The sequence below is a fragment of the Eumetopias jubatus genome, unplaced genomic scaffold, assembly GCF_037043125.1.
Source record: "Eumetopias jubatus isolate StellerSeaLion01/CBP00866 unplaced genomic scaffold, mEumJub1_p1.0 scaffold_10, whole genome shotgun sequence".
NCBI lineage: Eukaryota > Metazoa > Chordata > Mammalia > Carnivora > Otariidae > Eumetopias > Eumetopias jubatus.
Window position 1 is genome coordinate 86151208 of NW_028274816.1, and position 20936 is coordinate 86172143.

The following is a 20936-nucleotide window of genomic DNA, read 5'->3' on the forward strand; positions in this document are numbered from 1 at the left end:
GGGGGGCGGGCGGACGGCGGGCACCCCTCACCCCCAGAGCAGCCTAAGGGGCAGGTCTTCCCTCTGATCGCAGTGCTATTACTCAGAAGTTTGCGATGTGGGCCCCCCCAACTCTGCTGCCCAGTCCATCCCCAGACCCCGAGATCAGCACATCTGTTTCTCCTCCTCCCTCCCCCACCCAGTGCTTCCAATAAACGAGTTCTCCCAGCGTCTAGTTCGCGTTTGGGAGCACAGAATTGATTTGTCTGAGCCATGAGCACAAGGGGCAGCGTGGCTGGGGGTCCTTCCCAGGTGGGGAGTGGACACGCCTGACCGGCCCTGCCGAGGGAACAGGTGCTGCCAGGGGCTTGGGCCCCCTTGACTCTGGGAGGGGTGCGTTGGCAGGTCACGGAAAGATCGTGAACAGTCCCTCCCCACCACCTCTGTTCTGGGTCTCTCAGTTCGGGCCAGGAACTGTCTCCAGCCCTCTGTCCACCGCCCCCTGGTCAGCAAGTCCCTGGTAACCCCTTGAGGAGAAAAACACTGGCAAACTCAGGAATACATCACTTTTATTTACTGTTCTTATAACCGGAGGCGAACGAACATAAGCATATCCTAAGTACGAGACAACAACTCAGAACCACCACGCACACCCTCACCCACCCTGGGATCGGGAAAATGTCCTCTCTCTCCCTTGCCCCTGCTTCCTGTTTAACTTGGACTCTTCGCTGGAATGCAACTCTTCCCCAAAAAACATTTTAAAGCCATAAAGACCAGCAGGGGGCACCCTTTCTGGGGGTGGGGGGGGCGCGGTGTCTGGCTCTGCCTTGCCGCCAGGTGGGGCAGGCTTCGCGCTCTCCTGGCGACTTGTTCCAGAGCCAGGGGACGAAGTCTCTAACGTACCCCCTACCCCCTGGTGCATGGAGCTTCCGTGCCCCCATCTCGAAATGGCATCGTCAAACCCAACCAAACAACACGGGAACTTGCTAATGTGGGGGCAGAACTAACCCAAACTCAGCCCCCTTGGCGGGTGAGGCCAAATTCCTCAGAGCTTTGCTCTCTCCCAGATAACGCTCTCTTTCTTGGGAAGTGGATGGGGAGGCTGGAGAGAGGCTGGGAAGCTCCGGCCTTCTCAGCGGCAGAACCGCTCCAGCACGTACTGGTGGGGGGCTGGCGAGGTCTCCGTGGACGAGAAGTATGGATGCACAAGGGCAGCCTTGGCTGAGATCCGCCGGCCGGGGTCGTACTGCAAGAGTTGCTGTGGACGAAGGAGGAAAGAGACTGAGCCTTGGTGTGGCCGGGCCGGGAGAGGAGTTACCCTCCAGGCCCCAGGTGGTGGGCTCCAAGCTCCCGAGCATCTGCCTTCAAACCAGAACCATGTGTAACCACTATGTCCGGGCTCTCAAGCCAGTTCTAGCTGCTCCCGGAATCTGGGGACAAAGAACTAGTTCTAGGCCGGCCTGGGAAGTCATCCCCACCTCCTGCAGACTAGAGGCTAAGTCCGTCTGTCGTCTTCCTACCTGAGGTTCCCAGGCCTCTGCTTACTTCTGGTTGAGACAGACCTCTCTCCACGTATCAGGAAGGAGAGGGCCAAACCTGTCTCGGGAGCATACTTGAGGGTGGGGCAGGAACTCAGAGTCCCTAAGCCCCAGCTAGGCTGTGGAAGGACCCCTTGCCCGGGAGTAGCCGGGATGGAGCACTAAGAGCCTTGGCTGGAGGCATACGCCATCCTGCTGGCCTTGGCTTGGTAGACCTTCGCAGGTGTCTGGGAAGAGGAAAATACTGCCCTGCCTTCCTCTGGCCCAACACCAGATTAGAGGCAGATGTGGCTCCGAGTCTTTGTGGGCAACGGATGGCCCTGCCTGAGGCCTTCTGGGCAGTCTGGCCTGGGCCAGCCCAACGGGTCAGGATGGTGCACAGGACAGGTGAGCTCAGACTGTGGCAGGGGCCCAGACAGCAGGGAACAGCCTCATGTGAGGAGCAACTATTGTGGAGGGAGGCATGCTCCCTGCCTGCAAAAGCTTACGGAAAAACAGTACGTATGGGGCGCCTGGGTGACTCAGTTAAGCGTCTGCCTTCGGCTCAGGTCATGATCCCAGGGTCCTGGGATCGAGCCCCGCGTCGGGCTCCCTGCTCATCATCACAGCATAAAAACAGAGCTAACCAGAAGAAAGAAGTTTTAAAAGGAAACATGAATGCTGGACTTAACAGGGGTGGGGCCTCCAGGTTGAACTATCAAAGATGCACAGGGACAGAGACAAACTAGTTGTGTTCAGGGGTCAGAAAAGAGACCAGCCGGACTCAGGAGGAGCTAGGGTGACAAGGGGCTGGCTGACAAGGAGGCACTTCCGGTGGGCGCAGCAGCCTGTCTTGTCCTCCGCTGCCTCCCGCCTGTACGTACCATGAGCAGGTCCTTGCCCTCTGGTTCCAGACTGGGCACGATCTCCTCCAGCCCCTTCCTGGTCCACTTGGGGAAACTGCCCTTATAGTCAGGCAGCTGGGTGACCCCTGGCCACATGGCTTCACTGGGTGTCCCCAGGGTCCGAAAGATTCGGAAGAGCTGGTCAATCTCAGAGTCACCAGGAAACAGGGCTCTGCGGGTCACCTGAAATGAGGAAGAGGAGGTGTGGGGTCCACTCCCTTGTCCCCCAGAATCCAGTCCCAGATAAGCTATCCTTCCCAGGGCTGTGCTAAGCCTCCCGGCCTTTTCTGGAATAATGTTCGCTTCCTTAGTCCCGTAGCCCGTCCCGAACACCCCTGAATCCACCTCCAGCAGGAGAATCAGAGTCCCACTCCCACCCCAGCAGGACCCTGTCCGTGGCCCTGGCCTCCTGTGGCCATGTTTGTCCCTCCCTCTACCATCTCGGCAAAGATGCAACCAATGCTCCAGACATCCACGGCCGTGGAATAGAACTTGCTGCCCAAGAGGATCTCAGGGGCACGATACCAGAGTGTCACCACCTGTGGGGGCAAGAAAACAGCGTCATTCGGGGTGGCTGAGTGCTCAGGGGATATAGCCCTTCAGCGGTGCTCCTTCCCCGCTTTGTCCTGCAGTACCTCGTGGGTGTAGGTGCGTAGGGGCACCCCGAAGGCTCGAGCCAGTCCAAAGTCAGCCAGCTTGATGGCACCCAACTCATTGATGAGCAGATTCTGGGGCTTCAGGTCGCGGTGGATGACCCGATGAGAGTGGCAGAAATTCACCCCCTGCAGCAGCTGGTAGAGGTAGCTCTGCCGAGGCGAAGCGGAAGAAGGAGCTGGTTGAGCGGAAGACGGGCTGGCTGAGCAGGGCCTTCACCGCCTTCCCCGTCCTTCCCTCGCTACCTTGACCAAGTGCAGGGGCAGCTCGGAGGCTGGGGCGGAGTCCATGTACTTCTTCAGGTCCTGGCTGAGGAACTCAAACACCAGGTAAAGCTTCTTCTCACTATGCACCACGTCCAGCAGCCTGGCGGGGGGACACCAGTCACCACGCGGCTCCCAGCGGGACTGCGAGGGGCCCAGCTTCCCCACGTCTTTCCCCAGCTCACCTGACGATGTTGGGGTGCTTAAGCTCTTTGAGCAGGGAGATCTCCCTGATGGCCGTGCTTGGGACTCCCTCCGTTTCCCTGCAGGGGAGGAGCGGACAGCAGTGGAGGCAGCGAACCAGGAAGGGTGCTTCTGCCCCGGGGGAGGCACCCGTGAGTTCCGTATTCCGTAAGAACGGCCTGGCCCCCCAGCAAGGGGGCACTGTGCTCCCCAGCACCTCCTGACACCACCAAGGGCCCTGGGCAAGGCGTGGCCGGAATGCGGACAGTGAGGGCCGCCCGGGGCACTGTCAGACGCGGAGGTGAGGGACGGGGTCACCCCCGGGGCAGGGTGTCTCAGGGGCCGTGGCGGCACTCACAAATCCAGCCTGATCTTCTTGAGGGCCACGAGCTGCCCTGTCTCCTTGTTCTTGGCCTTATACACCACCCCATAGGTGCCCTCTCCGATCTTCTCCACCTTCTGGAACACATCCATAGCCGCAGAGCTGCCCAGGAAACAGAGGGCGCCTGGGGCATTCACCGCCACACCCAGCACCCCTGCCGCCCCTCCAGCCCCCACAGAACACCCTGCCCAGCCCCCACCCGGGCCCAGGCCCGCCTCTGCCCCCCGCCCTCCCCCCATCCCCAGGAGCCCGCCCGGCCCAGGCAGGAAGGTGCCCCGGCTACGGAGCGCAGGAGGGCCCAAAGTTCTCAGCAGATCCCCTGCCTCGACCCAGGCTCTGGGGGGGGTGAAGGCTACCCAGAAGGGCAGCCTGGGGGGCTGGAGTCAGCCCCGGGGCAGAAGTCAGGGGTTGGGAAGGGTTTCTGGAGCCACACTCCTGCCCTAGGCCGCACGGCCAGGGTGAGGGGCTGTGCCCCAACTGTCTGGGGATGCTCGGCCTCCTCTGAGGGCAGAACTTCGGTGGGGGCAGCCCCCCTGCACCCTAAGCCCACCACCCCAGCCCTAGTGGCCCCTAACACCCCTCCCACAAACCCCAGCCCAGAATTCACCAGAAACCCTGTGCTCCTGGGGTCTCACTGCTGGCAGGCTGCCTGCTCTGCAGCTCCCCCTCCTGGCCCCCTCCGGCGCTGCACCACGTGCACACAACACAAGGTCTCCCCCACTGGGGCCTTTATTCATGAGGACCTTCCAGAACCCTCCATATTCCCACTCGAGGCTCAGGCCCCAGCACCCCACAGCTCAGCCTCCGGCAGGGGCCTAGCAGGCGGGGGGGGGGGGGGGGAGGTGTCCAGAACAATCCAAATTAGCAACCCCTCCTCTTTGGTCCAGCTCCAGAAAAAGGCTGTCACTCTGGGGAAGGTCCTGCATCTTCTCTGCTCAGACATCTCCAGTGGGCTTGGCCTCAGGAGCAGGCTGGGGAGGGGACGGCTGCCAGGAACTGCCATTTGCTACTGGCTGTTGTCCCTCTCTTGCTGGTACCTCCTCTGCTCCCGGACGGCTTGTTCTAACAAGGGTAGGTTCATTCCTTCCACACAAGTCAGCACCCGGGCCTTCACCACGGAGCCTCCATCTGAAAGACAGAAGCACGAGGCACTAGCAGGTGACTGACCCCCTGTCAGCAACACACCTTACGGATGCATTCCAGCTGTTTCCCCCGGACTCGCTCTCAGGATGAGTTTGAAGGATGGCATTCGGGATACTGGTGATCTTTCTCTACTTGGGCTTCAGAATGGTGGGCCTGCCGCACACTATCCCCACGTGTGTCTGGAACTTGGGGGGTAGCCTGAAAATCCCACTTCTCCGTGGAGGAAGGGCCAGATAGATGGCCCCTCTACTGTCCGTCCTTTGTCATCTTAATTCCCGCCACCTTCTCTGCCCCAAGTGCCCAGGGTTGAGGAGGGGTCGCAATCACCACCCCAGTTCTCCATCTGTACTAAGGGAAGGGCCTCCTTGGCATACTGGGCCCCACTGGCATTGAAAATTGGGGCAAAGAGAACCCCATAATTAGTAAATCCAAGGGGAGAGTTTGGCCTTGTAGAGGTAAGTCATCCTACCCTGGATGAGGGGCTGGGAGGTGCTTCTAGCACATTGCTATGTTGACCTGATGGAAAGATCTGTCAACGTGCAGGTGACATCAAGCAGGAGAGACATCTGGGCCTACCCTAACAGGTTTTTTGTTTTTTTGTTTTTTTGTTTAAGTAGGCTCCACAGGGGTTGAGAGAACAACCCCGAGATCAAGAGTCAGATGCTCAACCCACTGAGCCACCCAGGAGCCCCGGTTTTTTATTTTTTTCATCCATGTTCTTTATGCTCTCTGCTCACGTCAACAAACATAATCAGTGTTCTAGGACATCCTGTTTCCTTTGATGCGGTTTTGAGATACAGGCTTGCTGGTTAGATAGGTCATGCCTTGCCTTCCTCCTAGTCTAGACCACTTTCCTTCCTTCCTCCCTTCCTCCCTTCCTTCCTCCCTTCCTCCCTCCCTCCCTCCTACTCTCTGTCTCTTTCTCTTTTTAAGTAGGCTCTACACCCAATGTGGGGCTTGACCCTGGCACGGGGCTCGATTTCATGACCGCGAGATCATGACCTGAGCCGAAACCAAGAGGCAGATGCTTAACTGACTAAGCTACCCAGGCGCCCTGCACAGAACTTTCCTTACATGATGCCTATCAGCTCTTTCCTCCCATCAGCCTGGGGAAACCCTCCCTTCTAGATTTATATTGAGGAACACGTTGTTTCTCCCTGGGAATGAAAAACATTATTAAACACGGAAGTGACCTTAAGAAATATGATTATCACAAGGGACAAACTGGGCAATTCTGTCAGTCCACCTGCAGGTCCTTGTAACCGGGATACAAGGAGAGGCGTTTGAAGAAATAACTGCAGGGAGGGGAGAACAGAGTCTGCAGACAAGACGGCTAGAGAGTCCTTCAGGGGAATTTTTTTCAAGCTTAACAAATCCAGAGCAACAGAGGGACTGGAGTGCCAAGGGCAGTGGGAATGCAGCGGGTGGAGGCATGGGTAAGAGAGAGGGAAGGGGGCATGGAAAAAACAGACCTTCTTTTAGGATGTCTGTCCGAGCAGGGAAGGAGGGTCATAGCGAGGTAGGGATACAGAGCAGAAGATGATGACACTGTTATTATTTTAATACAGAAGAAGCTTGAGTGATTTATACGCTGAGAGGGAAGGGGCAGTGGTAACAGGTTAAGGACTCAGTTGAGAGGGCAGAGGCCCCGTGGGAGGACAGCCCTGAGTCACGCTGCAGGGAAGATGGGCCCTTCCTCCTCCCAGACGGGAAGAAAGGGGCCACTGGCGGGGGTGGACATGGGTAATTTTGGGAGGGGCTCCTGCTGCAGCCTCTGTCGGACCTGGGACGTAGGAGGTGAGGCAGTCTACTGAAAGGGGCGAGGAGGTGATGAAGGAGGGGTCTCCTGTGACAGCTGAGTGCCAGATGGTGGGAGGGGGGTGGACCGGGACTTGCACAAGGCCCTAGTGCAGGCAGCGGTGATGGAAGGCAAGGGCCAGAAGCTTCCACCAGGAAAGGGGTTGCCGTGGCAGCGAGACCTGGCTGGAGCAGAGGAAAGTGAACAGGCGAGAAGGCAGGAGAAAAAGGAGCCCAAAGTGCACAGGTCCTGTGGGGTGAAGAGCAGGGAGGTACCAGGAGTCACGGCTGCAGTCCCAGGTGGCAGAGGTGTGGCTGTGGCCGTGGGAGGCAGAAGTGGGGCAGAACCGGCTGGCTGCAGAGAAGAACAAAGGTGTGAATGGCAAACCCGAGTGGCTAGCAGGCTGCTGGCCCCACCTCTGGGCCCTGCGGCATGTGTGACCAGGGAGTATGACCAGGCTGTACATGGGGATGGGAGGGGAACTGCGGTCCTGGGAAAGAGCCAGGTTTCAGGCAGACGAGGGCGTAAAAAGGAGCCCTTCAGGGAGGAGCGAAGGTTCCAGAAGACACAACAGGAAGGCTTGTAAGGGCAGGGACCAGCTAGAAGAAAACCAGGCAGGTAGGATTTATGGCGAGGGCTCGAGGGCAGCCTCTCGCTGTAGGCAAGGTCACCTACAGCCTGGGAATTCTCCTAGGGACTCTGAAGCAGAACTGAGGAAAGGCTGTGTCCCAGCACCTCCGCCCTGGGAGGAAGCCCTCAGACACTCGGATGGTGCGCCAAGAACCTGTCAGAGCCAGGGGGTTTCTGGCAGGCATTTCTTCACCTTTTTGGTCTCCTCAGCTCGCTGTGTGCACACATTTCAGGAAAGTCACTTTATTTTTCTTTTTAAGTTTTATTTATTTAAGTAATCTCTACACCCAACGTGGGGCTCGAATGCACGACCCCGAGATCAAGAATCACGTGCTCTTATCACTGAGCCGGCCAGGTGCCCCAAAAAGGTGACTTTAGGAGGCCTCTTGTCTGTCCTTAGAGCTGCTAAGCTTGCCACCTGACAGATCTGTGTCTAGTTGATGTTTGTGCCCCACTGGACTTAGGACCTGACCAGGACCAGACACATAGAGGTTTGAAAGCAGCCAGGCAGGAACGTTGCAGACTAGGGATCAGCAGCCACCTCCACACTCAGCCCACACTCCGGCCCTTCCTCCCCAACGCTGTCTTTACTTCCGTGTGTCAGTTTCAAACGATGAGCGCGTCTTACTGAGAAATTAGAAATTTAGGGGGGAGTTTTTTCTTAACCAAAAAAAAAAAAAAAAACAACCACAAAAAAACACCCACACAGATTGTGATGAAAATAATGAGAAGCAGTCAAGTAGCCAGAGCCCAGGGAGAATGCTGCCTGACCTGAGGCTTGATCATTCAGGTTCAGGTTTGGGGGGTGGGGGCAAGGACACTTGAGAGTGTTGCTTGCTGCCTGTGCCTTCCAGGTGTGTCGAGGCTGATCCATCTGCTTCTACAGTGTGGCCTTTGGGGCAGGCCCAGGTGTTGCTGGCTGATCCCTGATGTGTGGCGTTCCTGCCGTGCTTTTGTGGACCTTTCGTGGACCGATCGGAGCAGCCACTGGAGCAGCCAGTGGTAACGATCGTTGCCTGGATTCATTATTTTATCAGGACTTTTAAATAAGTGCCTTTCAACATTTCCTGCATTTATGCACTGTGATTCTTCTCTCAAGAACATTTCCTCATCAACCGTGAGCCATCCCTGAACTACAATCCATTCAGAAAAAGGCAGGGGAAAGAAGGTTTAATGCAACCAGGAGGAAGCAATCAGCCAATTCCAGACCCGAGTTCTCTAATAAATGGCATAAAAAAAAAAAAAAAAGACAGAACTCTTACGGAAACTTGGGGTACATAAGCCAAACGCAATAAATGGACTTCGGATCCTGATCTGAACTAACCAATTTTAAAAAGCCATGGAGGGAAGGGAGTGAACACAGACAAGATACTAGGGTACATCAAGGGACAGCTGTTTTGTTGGGGGTGACGGTGGTGGTGGTGGAGGCATATGAGGTGTTTATGGGGAAATGAAATGATGTCAGATTTGCTCCAAAAGACACCAGCAAAGTATTTGTATCTGTATTTGCAGTCGGGCCTTAGCACCCTGGACACTGGGCTGTAGGCTCCCGGGAGCTCCAAGGATGCACTGCAGGGCTGGGGGTACAGGAGAAAGCCTCCGGTGACCTAGGCTATAGTCAAAGTGGAAATCATTTGTGCAAAGGCTCTTTGTACCCATTCCCACCCTCATTCCTGATGCCTCTCTCAAATCAATAAGAGGGCAGGGATTCTGCAAGCTAGCTCAAAGGCTTAAGCCTGAGTAAAGATTAACTTTTATTAAATCAAAGATAATTAAAGTAAGCACCATCTAGTAACATTTTTTCTAGCACATTTCATCCAGCATTAAAAACCACCATGACTTTTAGGAAGGAAGCTGGTGTTATAAGGTAAGAAACATAAATGTTTGCATCCTTCAATAGAGCAATTCTACTTTTAGGAAACTATCCTGAAGAAATAATCAGAAAATGGACAAAGACAGTGCATGAGAATATTAACTGCAGCATTTTTAATATATATCAAAGTATATAGTTTTTTTTTAATTTTTTACTTTTTTTTTTTTTTTTTTTAAGCAGGCTCCACACCCAGCATGGAGCCCAATGCGGGGCTTAAACTCACGACCCTGAGATCAAGACCTGAGTTGAGATCAAGAGTCAGACACTTAACCAACTGAGCCACCCAGGTGCCCCAAAAGATACATTTTTTAAAACATTTTTCCCCCTCTGACTATAAAAGCAATACATCTTCATTGTAAAATGCTCATACAAGTACAAAAAAAATCCCACAGTCCCACCACCCAGAAATAACTGCTATTAACATTTTGGTGAATAATCTTTCAAACTTCTATGTATATAAAAAAATGTATATTAGGTGTGCCTGGCTGGATCAGTCCATAGAGCACGCGACTCTTGATCTTGGGGTTTTAAGTTCAAGCCACAAGTTGGGTGCAGAGATTACTTAAAAATAAAATCTTAAAAAAAAAAAATGGGATCATACGATACATATTGTATCGTAAACTGCTTTTTCTTAGTAAGATATTGTGAACATCAGAGCACCTGGGTGGCTCAGTTAGCTGAGCGTCCGACTCTTGATTTCGGCTCAGGTCATGATGTCAGAGTCATGGGATTAAGCTCTGCATTGGGCTCTGCGCTAGGCATGGAGACTGCTTGGGATTCTCCTCTCCTTCTGCCCCTCCCCACTTCCCCTTTCCCCGCTTCACCCCTGCTCACGCTGTCATGCGCTCTTTCTCAAAAAAAAGAAAAGAAGATATTGTGAACACCTCTTCATGTCAACTGATAAAAATTTACAGCACCATTTTTAATGGCTGCACAATATCCTACTAACTGAATATACCATAATTCCTTTAACCAGTAAATGCACAGTATATTTTTAAGAGCAAAAAATGGAAACAATATAAATGTGCAATGGCCTTGTGAATTGATACACATCTAATCTATAAAATATTATATAGCCATAAAACATTACTATATCTACAAAAATTTTAAAAACACGGGGAAATGTTTATGATACAATACGAAGCCTAAATAACCAGATACATTACATAGTATGGTATCAACCACGTAAAGGAAGACCACACAGGAGTAGCCAGGAGGGAAAGGCAAAGAATTCATCCAAGTACCTAGGTTTTAAAAAGCAACCTTCAACTCTTTTTTTTAAGATCTTATTCATTTATTTGAGATAGACAGTGAGAGAGAGCACAAGTGGAATGGGGAGCAGCAGAGGCAGAGGGAGAAGCAGACTCCCCGCCGAGCAGGGAGCCCGATGCGGGAACTTGATCCCAGGACCCCGGGATCATGACCTGAGCCGAAGGCAGACGCTTCACCGACTGAGCCACCCAGGCGCCCTGCAACCTTCAACTCTTGATGCCGGAGAGATTCTCCCAGGTTGCTGGGATTCCTTCCCTTCTATTTCTCTTACCCTGACTTCCTGGCCTGTTATTCCAGCCCCACCCTCGCCTGGCCTTAGTTTTCTAATCTGTGGAACAGCAACAATAAGACTCAGTTTAAAGACCTGGTGGGCAAATTCAAGAAGATGGAAGCCAACAGTGTAGTACCAGGCCTGGCATGTGGTGGGCCTTCAGAAATTAGTGATTTCTTTCTTCTCTCGCTTCCCTAGAGCAGGTCCACTGAGCCCAATCACATCTGTTTCCCATGAGTCCTTGAACTTGTGGGCTGATTCGGAAGGGAAGCTGGCCCCGTGGGGGACTCCCGTTGGGTCAGAAGCCAGGCCCAGTCCCTGAAGACTGCCCCACCCAGGACCCAGAGTGAAAAGGGAATGTGAAGCCATGGCTCACCCTCATGCTCCAGCTCTCCAAGGACAAGGTATAGGGAGTCTTTCTGGACTTGGAACGGCTCCACCAACTTGGTGCAGACCAGGATCTGGTGCTCGTCAGATCCATGCTGTGCTCTCAGCGTCACTCGGGATTGGGTCATATCATAGAGGCACAACCTGCAGGTCACAGAAAGTGTGATCATTTTTGCCCACAAAGAGAACAAACACAAAAAGCTTAAAAGGTTCTGGGAGGCCAATATACCCATGGGCCTCTGATCAGAGAAATAAGAATGGCAGCAACAAGTCAGAAAAATTGTTTTCAGTCTACATTGTAAGGATATAAATTACATGCATTACAAGGCACCTGTTTAAAGAATGTTGACAAAAGTATACACTGATGTCACCAGCACCCCAATTAAGATGCCCATTTCCATCACCCCAAAAGTTCCCTTGTGCCACTACTCTGAAGTCAATCTCCCCATCTCCCATGCCAGGCAACCACTGATCTGCTTTTGGTCCCTACAGGTGTGTTTTCCTACTCAAGCACCTCATATAAATAGGATCACAACAGCATGTATTCTTTGGTATCTAGCTTCTTTCACTCAGAGTGATGGTTTCGAGATTCATCTGTGCTGTTGGGTAAATCAGTGGTTTATTCCTTCTATTGTTCAATAGCACTCTGCTGAAATTATTGAAAATAATTTGTGTATCCATTCATCAGCTTGTACGGTTTGCTTCCAGTGTTGGGCTATTATGAATAAACTGGTATGAACTTTTGCAGACAAATCTCTTTGCTGACGTATGTTTTCATTTCTCTTAGGTAAATACCCAAGTGGGACTGCATAGTTATATGGTCAACCTGTCTATTAAACTCTAAAAGAAATGGCTGAATTATTTTTCAAAGTGGTTGTGCTATTTTACACTCCCAGCAGCAACATGTGAGGGTTCTAGTGACTCCACATTCTGGCCAGTACTTGGTGTGGTCAGCCTTTTAAATTTTAGCCATCCCAGTGTCCCAGTGGGCATGAAAACACCGTACCGTTGTGGTTTTTTCTTTTTTTTTAAAGATTTTATTTATTTAGGGGCGGCTGGGTGGCTCAGTCGTTAAGCGTCTGCCTTCGGCTCGGGTCATGATCCCCAGGGTCCTGGGATCGAGCCCCGCATCGGGCTCCCTGCTCAGCGGGGAGCCTGCTTCTCCCTCTCCCACTCCCCCTGCTTGTGTTCCCTCTCTCGTTATCTCTTTCTGTATCAAATAAATAAATAAAATCTTAAAAAAAAAGAAAAGTTCCCTCCTGCATTTTCATATTCCTCCAACACACCACACCCAGGCAATCCTTGCAGGCAATCGGCCTGCTTTTTTTTCCACTATAGATTTTTTTTGCATTTTCTAAACTTTTACATAAATGGAGCCATACAACATCTAATTTTTTTTGGCCTGGTTTTCTTTTTTCTTTTCTTTTCTTTTCCTTCCTTCCTTCCTCCCTCCCTCCCTCCCTTCTTCTTTCTTTTCTTTCTTTCTTTCTTTCTTTCTTTCTTTCTTTCTTTCTTTCTTTCTTTCTTTCTTTCCTTCCTTCCTTCGTTCCTTCCTTCCTTCCTTTCTTTCTCTCTCTCTCTCTCTCTCTCTCTCTCTCTTTCTAACGATTTTATTTTTTTAAAGTAACACGCAGCTTGAACTCACAACCCTGAGATCGAGAGTCGTATGTTACTGACTGAGCCACCCAGGTGCCCCATCAATAGTCTTTTTAAGTTCAGCCACTCTAGTGGGCATATAGGAGTACCTCATTGCAGTTTTAATTTGCATTTCCCTAATGATACTATACATATGTGGTGTGAACACACACCCATCCACATATTCATGTACATCCATACATGAGCGTGTCTAAAGTAATCACCAAAAGATTAGCAACGGCTGTCCAGAGAGAGGGATTACGGGTGATTTTCACTTGCTTTCTTTACACTTATATGGATTGTCTACCTTTCTTCCATTGAAAACATATTAATGTTTTAGCACTTAAAAAATAAGTTGACAAGGGACGCCCGGCTGGCTCAGTCAGGGGTGCGTGTGACTCTTGATCTTGGGGTCATGAGTTTAAGCCCCATGTTGGGTGTAGAGATTACTTGAATAAATAAAACTTTAAAAATTAAAAAAAAAAACTAGACAAACTTATAATAACACCATTTTAATTGTTTTTTTCTGGCGGGGGGGGTGTGGGAGGCACTGAAACGTCCCCCCACCCTATGAAAAAAACCATTCTCACCTGCCGAATGTTCTCAGTGTGCCCCCGTTGGGCACTTGGCCAGCACTGACCTCCCAGGGGAAGTAATAGATCCCAGGTTTGGGCAGCATCTCAAATAGCTGGGCAGGATTTCTGAAGATTCCTGACAAACCAAGCAGACCACAAGACTGAGATTAGCAGATACCCGAGACCAGCATCACCTGAAAGGCTAGTTCCAGTGGCACTTTAATATTTAAAGATATTTAAGAGTGGGAGTTTAATATTTAAACAATTTTTTGATCGGTTATGCATTCACTAATTAATTAATTTATTTGACAGAGAGAGACACAGCGAGAGAGGGAAGACAAGCAGGGGGAGTGGGAGAAGGAGAAGCAGGCTTCCCGCAGAGCAGGGAGCCCGACGCGGGGCTTGATCCCAGGACCCTGGGACCATGACCTGAGCCGAAGGCAGACGCTTAACGACTGAACCACCCAGGCGCCCCATTCACTAATCTAAAAAAGCAAAATGATATAATCTGGGAGATGCAGTCTGTTGGGTGTGGGAATCTTGGGTTTCGGCTTGGGTCGTGATCTCACGGAGTGAGATCAAGCCCCGTGTCAGGTTCCTTGCTCTGCATGGAGTCCGCTTGAAACCTCTCTCTCTCTCCCTCTGCCCCACGAGCACCCCCCCATGCATACGCATGCTTTCTCTCTCAAATAAATAAGTCTTAAAAAAAAAAAAAAAATCTACGTGGAGAACTGTCGTCCCACTCCGATCCCCCCAAAAAGGGGTCTATAAAAGGACAGACAGTATCTCACCATCTCTGTCACAACTATTCAATGCTGCCATAATAGTATGAAGACAGTCACAGACAATACATAGAGAAACGAGTGAGGCTTGCTCCTTAAGCTTTATTTACAAAAACATGCAATGAGCTGGATCTGATCTGTGTTGAAGTTTGCCAACCCTGGCCCTTAAAGAAAATCATTTTTATTTATTTCTTATGTAACCTTCCAGGGTTTCATTATGCAAACAATAAGAAAGATACTTATTTCCCCGCTATACTCTAAATTTCTTTTTTTTTTTTTAAGATTTTATTTATTTATTTGAGAGAGAGCGAGCACGAGCAGGGGTGGGGGAGGGACAGAGGGAGAGAATCTCAAGGAGACTCCACACCCATCACACAGTGTGCAGCCAGACTCGGGGCTCAATCTCATGACCCTGAAATCATGACCTGAGCTGAAATCAAGAGTCGGATGTTTAACCGACTAAGCCACCAGGTAGGTGCCTAACCCCTTCCCTCCCTCTATACTATATATGCTGTTCTGTATTTTGATTTTTTTTCACCCAGTGTATTTTTTTAAGATTTTATTTATTTATTAGTCAGAGAGAGAGAGAGAAAGAGAGCAGGAGCACAAGCAGGGGGAGTGGGAGAGGGAGAAGCAGGCTTCCCACCGAGCAGGGAGCCCGATGCGGGACTTGATCCAGGATTTGGGATCCTGACCTGAGCTGAAGGCAAATGCTTAACCAACTGAGCCACCCAGATGCCCCAATATATTTTGACATTCTTTCATAATTGTACATAAAGTGAGTCTTCCTTTTTTTTTAGTAGGCTCCACACCCAGCGCAGAACTCAGTGGGGGGCCTGAACCAATGACCCTGAGATCAAGACCCAAGCTGAGATCAAGAGTTGGATGCCCAACCGACCAAGCCACCCAGATGCCCCTACAGGTTTGGTTTTTTAAATATAAATCTAAAACTATTCTAAAATAAAAAGGTTATTAAAAAAAAAAAAATGAAGACCCCAGGGGTGCCAGGGCGGCACCCTTCCATTTGGGTTTGTCGGATGTTTTTCTCCTGGTTAGACTAGGGTTATGAGTTTTGTTAGTAATTTTAAAAAGAGAAAGAAAACACTGGTTTAATAAGTCATGTGATAATAATGCAAAGGACACTTGGCAGGCTTTTTAAGATGAGGCATTGTATGCACTCATATGGCAAGATCGCCAAGATAGACCATCAGGAGAAAAGGTAAGGAGCAGGCATGTACATTAAATATGTACATCTGTGTATGTGTGAAAGAACACTCCAGAACATGAGGATCCACGTGTAGAAAATGTTAGAGAAGTGTGGATTCAGGAAAAATTATTCAGTGACAAAGGGACCCTGAAGGTGATAGGCTTCAACTGTTTAACAGGCGAAGCCAAGGGAGACAGAAACACAGGAAATGTCAATGAAATCATCCCAAGTAAGATCCTTGCAGAAGCCAGATGATACAGCTTTAGCACAGAAGCTTAATGTTAGGGGCGCCTGGGTGGCTCACCTGATTAAGCGTCTGACTCTTGATCTCAGCCCAGGTCTTGATCTCAGGGTCGTGAGTTCAAGCCCCACATTGGGATCTGCACTGGGCATGGAGCCTACTTAATTTAAAAAAAAAAAAAAAAAGGTAAAAGAAACTTAATGTTACTTAGAACCTTGCATAACAGGTGTTGGTATCCTCTAACGAGGTCATCAGGCACTGTCACTGGTCAATGTTCAAGGATCATTTCAAGTCAGAACAACAGCACAGGGGCAACTGGCCAAGGCCTAGTCCTATTGCCCTAAGTGCAGATGTTCTGTATCCCTGCGACCAGGGAACGGAGCCATTCCTGGCTCCAGAAATGAGAGCCCCCAAATCATCTCTGGCATGAGAGAGAAGCAAAAAACAAAACAAAGCAAAACCAAAAATCAGCCAAGAAAAAACTGTATTGGTTCCTGTTTTGGGATAATGGGGACAATTCTGTCCCATCTAGCAAAAAGGTAAAAACTTACCCTTTTTATAAAAAGTAATTTTTGTAGGGGTACCTGGGTGGCTTAGTCGGTTAAGCGTCCGACTGTTGGTTTCTGCTCAGGTCATGTGTGATCTCAGGGTCCCAGGCTTGAGCCCTGCATTGGGCTCTGTGCTTAGTGGTGAGTCTACTTGAGGATTCTCTCCTTCTACCCCTCCCCCCACCCCTCCCCATCTAAAATAAATAAATCTTAAAAGAAAGTAATTTTTCTACTCTCAAGTATCACATATACTATAAGCTAAGCTATAAATAACTATGTCATTAACTTTATTTTTATTTCTTATTTTATTCATACAGTAGAATTGACTCTTTGGAGGGGTATATGCTTTTGCAAATTTCAACCTCACTGATTTTTTTTCAAGTTTATTTATTTATTTAAGTAATCTCTATGCCCAACACGGGGCTCAAACCCACAACCCTGAGATCAAGAGTAGCATGCTCTTCTGACTGAACCAGTCAGGTGCCCCATCATTGATTACTCATTCATCTATTTCTTTATGTTTAAAGATTTTATTTATTATTTATTTGAGAGAGAAAGAGCACAGGAGTGGGGTGAGGGGCAGAGGGAGAAGCAGACTCCCCGCTGAGCAGGGAGCCTGATTAAGGGTTCAATCCCAGGACCCTGAGATCATGACCTGAGCCAAAGGCAGACACCTGACTGACTGAGCTACCCAGGTACCCCAGTTTATATTTTATTTTATTTTATTTATTTTTTAAAGATTTATTTATTTTGGGGGGGGTGAGGGGCAGAGGGAGAGAATCATCAAGCAGACTCCCCGCTGAGTGCAGAGCCCTACGCAGGGCTCAATCCCACAACCCACTAGAATACGACCTGAGCTGAAACCAAGAGCCAGACGCCCATGCAACTGAGCCACCCAGGTGCCCCACCCCTGATTTTTTTTTTTCAAGCAAAAGTTGCTATGTGTTTATCAAGACATTTCTGTTAATTTCCTTAAGCGCAGCTGGCTCAGTAAATCATCCATATAACATCAGACATGGAAGAAAGTTTCTGAGATGTATCAAGGCTGGCTTTTCTTATGGCTTAGCCAGGTTTCAGTTTGAGTAATGGTATAACCTGTACTGTGGAGCCTTGCCCTTTCCATTCCCCAAGGCAAAACATCCACTGCTGGGAGAAAAATCCACAGTATGAACAAGAGAGATAGGCTTCTTTTTTTAATGACTGGGAAATTTTGAAAAGTACCATACAGGAAGGATGGGAAGGATGGTGACCCGATCTGACTGCTTCTTTCATTTTTTTCCGAAGCAATTGGTAAGATTTCTATAGTAGGACTGAAGGTCAGAAAAGTAATACCTGTAACTAAGTTCATGATAGCTTTTATCAGTTTTGGGTTTCTTTCTTGGAGATAAGAATCTTCTTGTAGGGGCACCTGGGTGGCTCAGTCATTAAGCATCTGCCTTCGGCTCGGGTCATGATCCGGCTCAGGTCATGATCTCAGGGCCTTGAGATTGAGACCCGCACTGGGCTCCCTGCTCAGCGGGGAGTCTGCCTCTCCCTGTGCCCCCCACCCCCCACTCATGCGTGCTCTCACTCTTGCTCTCAAAAATTAATAAATAAAATCTTAAAAAAAAATACATATTGAATCTATGCATTTCACTCCCTCCACAGTGCAAGCTTTCATTAGCTTTAAAACTGGTCTGTTTCCACTATTTTCCTTCTATTGCTCACTCTCTTCAGAACAACCAGAGCGGTATTTTAAAATGGAAACTATGCCACAGGGAGTATTTTCTGCCAGAACCTCAAGTCTGAATCTAACAATGCCTCTAGATACAACCAACAGCTTACAGAAAATACAGAAACCGAGGAACAAATCAAAGACATCACAGAGATGGTAAAATCCAGATTGTGGGAAATTCAATGCGAAAAATCACCTACCTTTTTCTTCTGTTTCTTTCTTTCTTTTTTTTTTAAGGTCACACCAGGTGTGACCCTGAGATCAAGACCTGAGCCACTCAGGTGCCGCTTGACCTAGCTTTTTCAACAAGTAAGTTGAAGGAAAAAATTGTACAGTGGAAACCTATACATTAAAAGAGGCTTAAGATTCTTATCAACCAACTGCAACGTGCAGAATTTGTTTGGACCCTGATTTGAACTAACTAGCTGTAGCCAATTTTTTACGAAACATTCGAATATTGATTGTAATGACCACAAGAAATTTTTGTTAATATTTCCAATTGTGATAATGGTATTGGGATTGTGTTAAAAATAGTTTAAAGATACATACTAAAAGTCTTTATGGATATGATATCAGATTTGCTTAAAGTTAACACGGAGGGGAATTGGGTGAAGGTACAGTGGATAATTATTGGACCTGGGTGAAAAGTAGATGGAGTTTATTTTATTATTCCTTCTACCTTTGTACATGTTTGAACATTTCCACAATTAATACTTAAAAATGTAAATCAGGTCACAAAACCCCACTGAAAATCAATTAAAGGCTTCCTATTATAAATTCCTATTAAAATTTAAAGTCTTTGTGTTGGCCCACAATGTCACATGGGGTCTGCACCCAGCCTACGTCTCAGCTCTCAGGTCTGCCATCACACTTCCTCTAGCTCACGCTCACCCTCAGGACCTGCATACTTGATTTTCCTCAGACTTGAGCAGACTTCCCCAGACCTTCACATAACTGGTTCTCTTTCCCTATTTAGGTCTCAGTTCATCCTCCGACTCCTCAGCAAGGCCTTTCCTGTCTACCCTATCTAAATTAGCATTCTCCACCACCCCCAGTCCCTCTATTCCCTTAGCTTGATTTATTTTCTTCATTGTAGTTTACTAAGTAATAGAATTTCAGAGTGTGATCTGTTTACTTCTTTAATGCCTCTGTCTCCCACTAGATTATCAGCTCTATGAGGGCATTATTCCTCACAGTATCCCCTGTGCCTAAAACCGTGTCTGGCCATTATTAAATATTTATTGAATAGATTAATGTATTCATGAAGAAGATCATCTACCCCCACACTCAGCCTGGACACAGAGAACCCAAACCACATCTTAATGCCTACATTAACAGAACTTTGTGGTCCTGTGCCTTCATTAGCATTTTTTTTTAACTCTTCTTGACTTGTCCAGCCCAGGCAAATGATTTAACCATTAACAGCCAGTTTGCCTTCTGAGGTTATCTGAATTCCCTCACCTTGATGTTTCCACCAATTTTCTGCTGTTGTACAGAGGTTCTTACCCGGTCCTGAAATGAAAGACACGCCTTAGACTAAACTTCCAACTCTCAATAAATTCTGGCCTTACCTTCTCCTAGACATGCCTAAGGTTCGCCAAGTGTTTTTCCTTACTTGAGTAAGCAATCACCTCACCTTTGTCTTATGATGTTGTGTTGGTGGTATTTGGAGAGGGAGCTTTTGACAAGAGGACTACGATCCAAACACAGCAGCCAAACTAAGTATTTTAATGCCGGGGGGGGGGCCTTAAAAACATAATCAGTAACAGTGCCTTGCCCTGATATATTGGAGTCTGGGGCAAAAGGAAAAATCAGTAATAATGATCTTGTCTTTATTAATCTTAATTAGTGCTCCCTTAAATTATATCGGAGGTGAATGCCTCATTTACCTTACCGTATTTCCGGGACTGTTACTAAAAACTGATGCAATAAATAACAAGAGTATGAAGTGCACAGTTTTAAAAAAAACAGTGGATTCGTATGTTGAAGTTATAAGGGTATATGAGGGAGAGATAAAGGAGATGGTGTAGTGTGCTCTATCTTCATTAAGTATTAAGTCAAAAGGTGACTAAAACAAATCAAGAGCTAGCATGTATTTTATGTAATCAGAATTAAAAACACAACTGGTTAGAAGTGGCTGCCTCTGAGGATGGGGAGCTTTTCCTTTTTATTACAAATTCTGCGATACTAGGTTTCCTAAACATGGACATCTATTACTTTGATGACGACAGTGATAACTGTGAAAGCAAAAAAGTCTGGATTCCAAGGCTTCTGAACGGCCAGCTCGGCCACATTCTGGTCCACACCCACCCCCTGAATGGGGAGGAGGGCCCGCAATCCCACACCCAGCTCCCCGAAGCCAATGCTTCTGGCAGCAAGAATGCCATTATCTTAACAAAAGATTACTAGAGGCCTCTTCCCAGGGCGACTTTCGTCCTCCTTTTTTTCTCCAATTTGGGAGGGTCTGGGGAAACCCTACGACAACCCTCCCCAGCAGCGCCGCGTGGCCCAGAAGTTCAAACCACCTCCTCCCCCCATCCCCACCAATGACCTTCAGCCCTCGGGAGGCCTCTACAGGCGGACCCGGAAGCGGCGGGACCGACAAGTCCCAAGCGCAGGCGCAATCCTCCTCAGCCGCGTGGCCCCGCCCCTTCCCGACCTCCTCGCCAACCTGTCGCGGCGTCGCAGCGGCCTCGGGTTCCCTCTTTCCGCCTCGCGCGATCGCGTGACGAGAGAGGGGCGGGTGACCAGGAGCGCCTGGCTTTCCTCCCTCCCCGCCCCCCTGGGCAATTTCTTGACGGTCTTCCGGGGTTGCGTCCCCGGGGACGCCGCTCTAGGACTCCCCTGGACCAGAGCGGACGGCTCGCCCTCCCCACAGCCGGGTACGGTCACCACGCCCGCGCCGGCGCCGCTCCGCCTCCGCCGCGGTCGCTAGCGCGCCCACCGGCCGCGGTGAAGGAGAAGGGGCGGGCCGGGG

At 49.4% G+C, this 20936-nt stretch overlaps 2 protein-coding genes across 8 annotated transcripts; both read right to left on the bottom strand.

The window, feature by feature from the left end:
* Positions 1-531: 531 nt before the first annotated feature.
* On the bottom strand, positions 532-3985 carry CDK3 (cyclin dependent kinase 3). Its single transcript, XM_028112820.2, has 7 exons — positions 3860-3985; positions 3504-3581; positions 3301-3421; positions 3037-3207; positions 2839-2940; positions 2381-2584; positions 532-1237 (listed from the first exon to the last, which is right to left on the bottom strand). Exons 1-7 carry the CDS (start codon positions 3973-3975, stop codon positions 1112-1114), a joined length of 918 nt encoding a protein of 305 aa, XP_027968621.2. The 5' UTR covers positions 3976-3985; the 3' UTR covers positions 532-1111.
* A 510-nt stretch (positions 3986-4495) lies between these two features.
* TEN1 (TEN1 subunit of CST complex) lies at positions 4496-20841 on the bottom strand. 7 transcript variants are annotated; one of them, XM_088028137.1, is made up of 6 exons: positions 20631-20667; positions 19421-19471; positions 15761-15857; positions 13483-13603; positions 11247-11401; positions 4496-5011 (listed from the first exon to the last, which is right to left on the bottom strand). In XM_088028137.1, exons 4-6 carry the CDS (start codon positions 13569-13571, stop codon positions 4890-4892), a joined length of 366 nt encoding a protein of 121 aa, XP_087884263.1. In that variant the 5' UTR covers positions 13572-13603; positions 15761-15857; positions 19421-19471; positions 20631-20667; the 3' UTR covers positions 4496-4889. The 7 variants fall into 7 exon arrangements, with proteins under 7 accessions (XP_087884263.1, XP_087884262.1, XP_087884267.1 ...); XM_088028136.1 differs by having other exon boundaries at positions 15761-15854; positions 20631-20664; XM_088028141.1 differs by lacking the exon at positions 15761-15857 and having other exon boundaries at positions 20631-20841.
* Between the last annotated feature and the right edge of the window lie 95 nt (positions 20842-20936).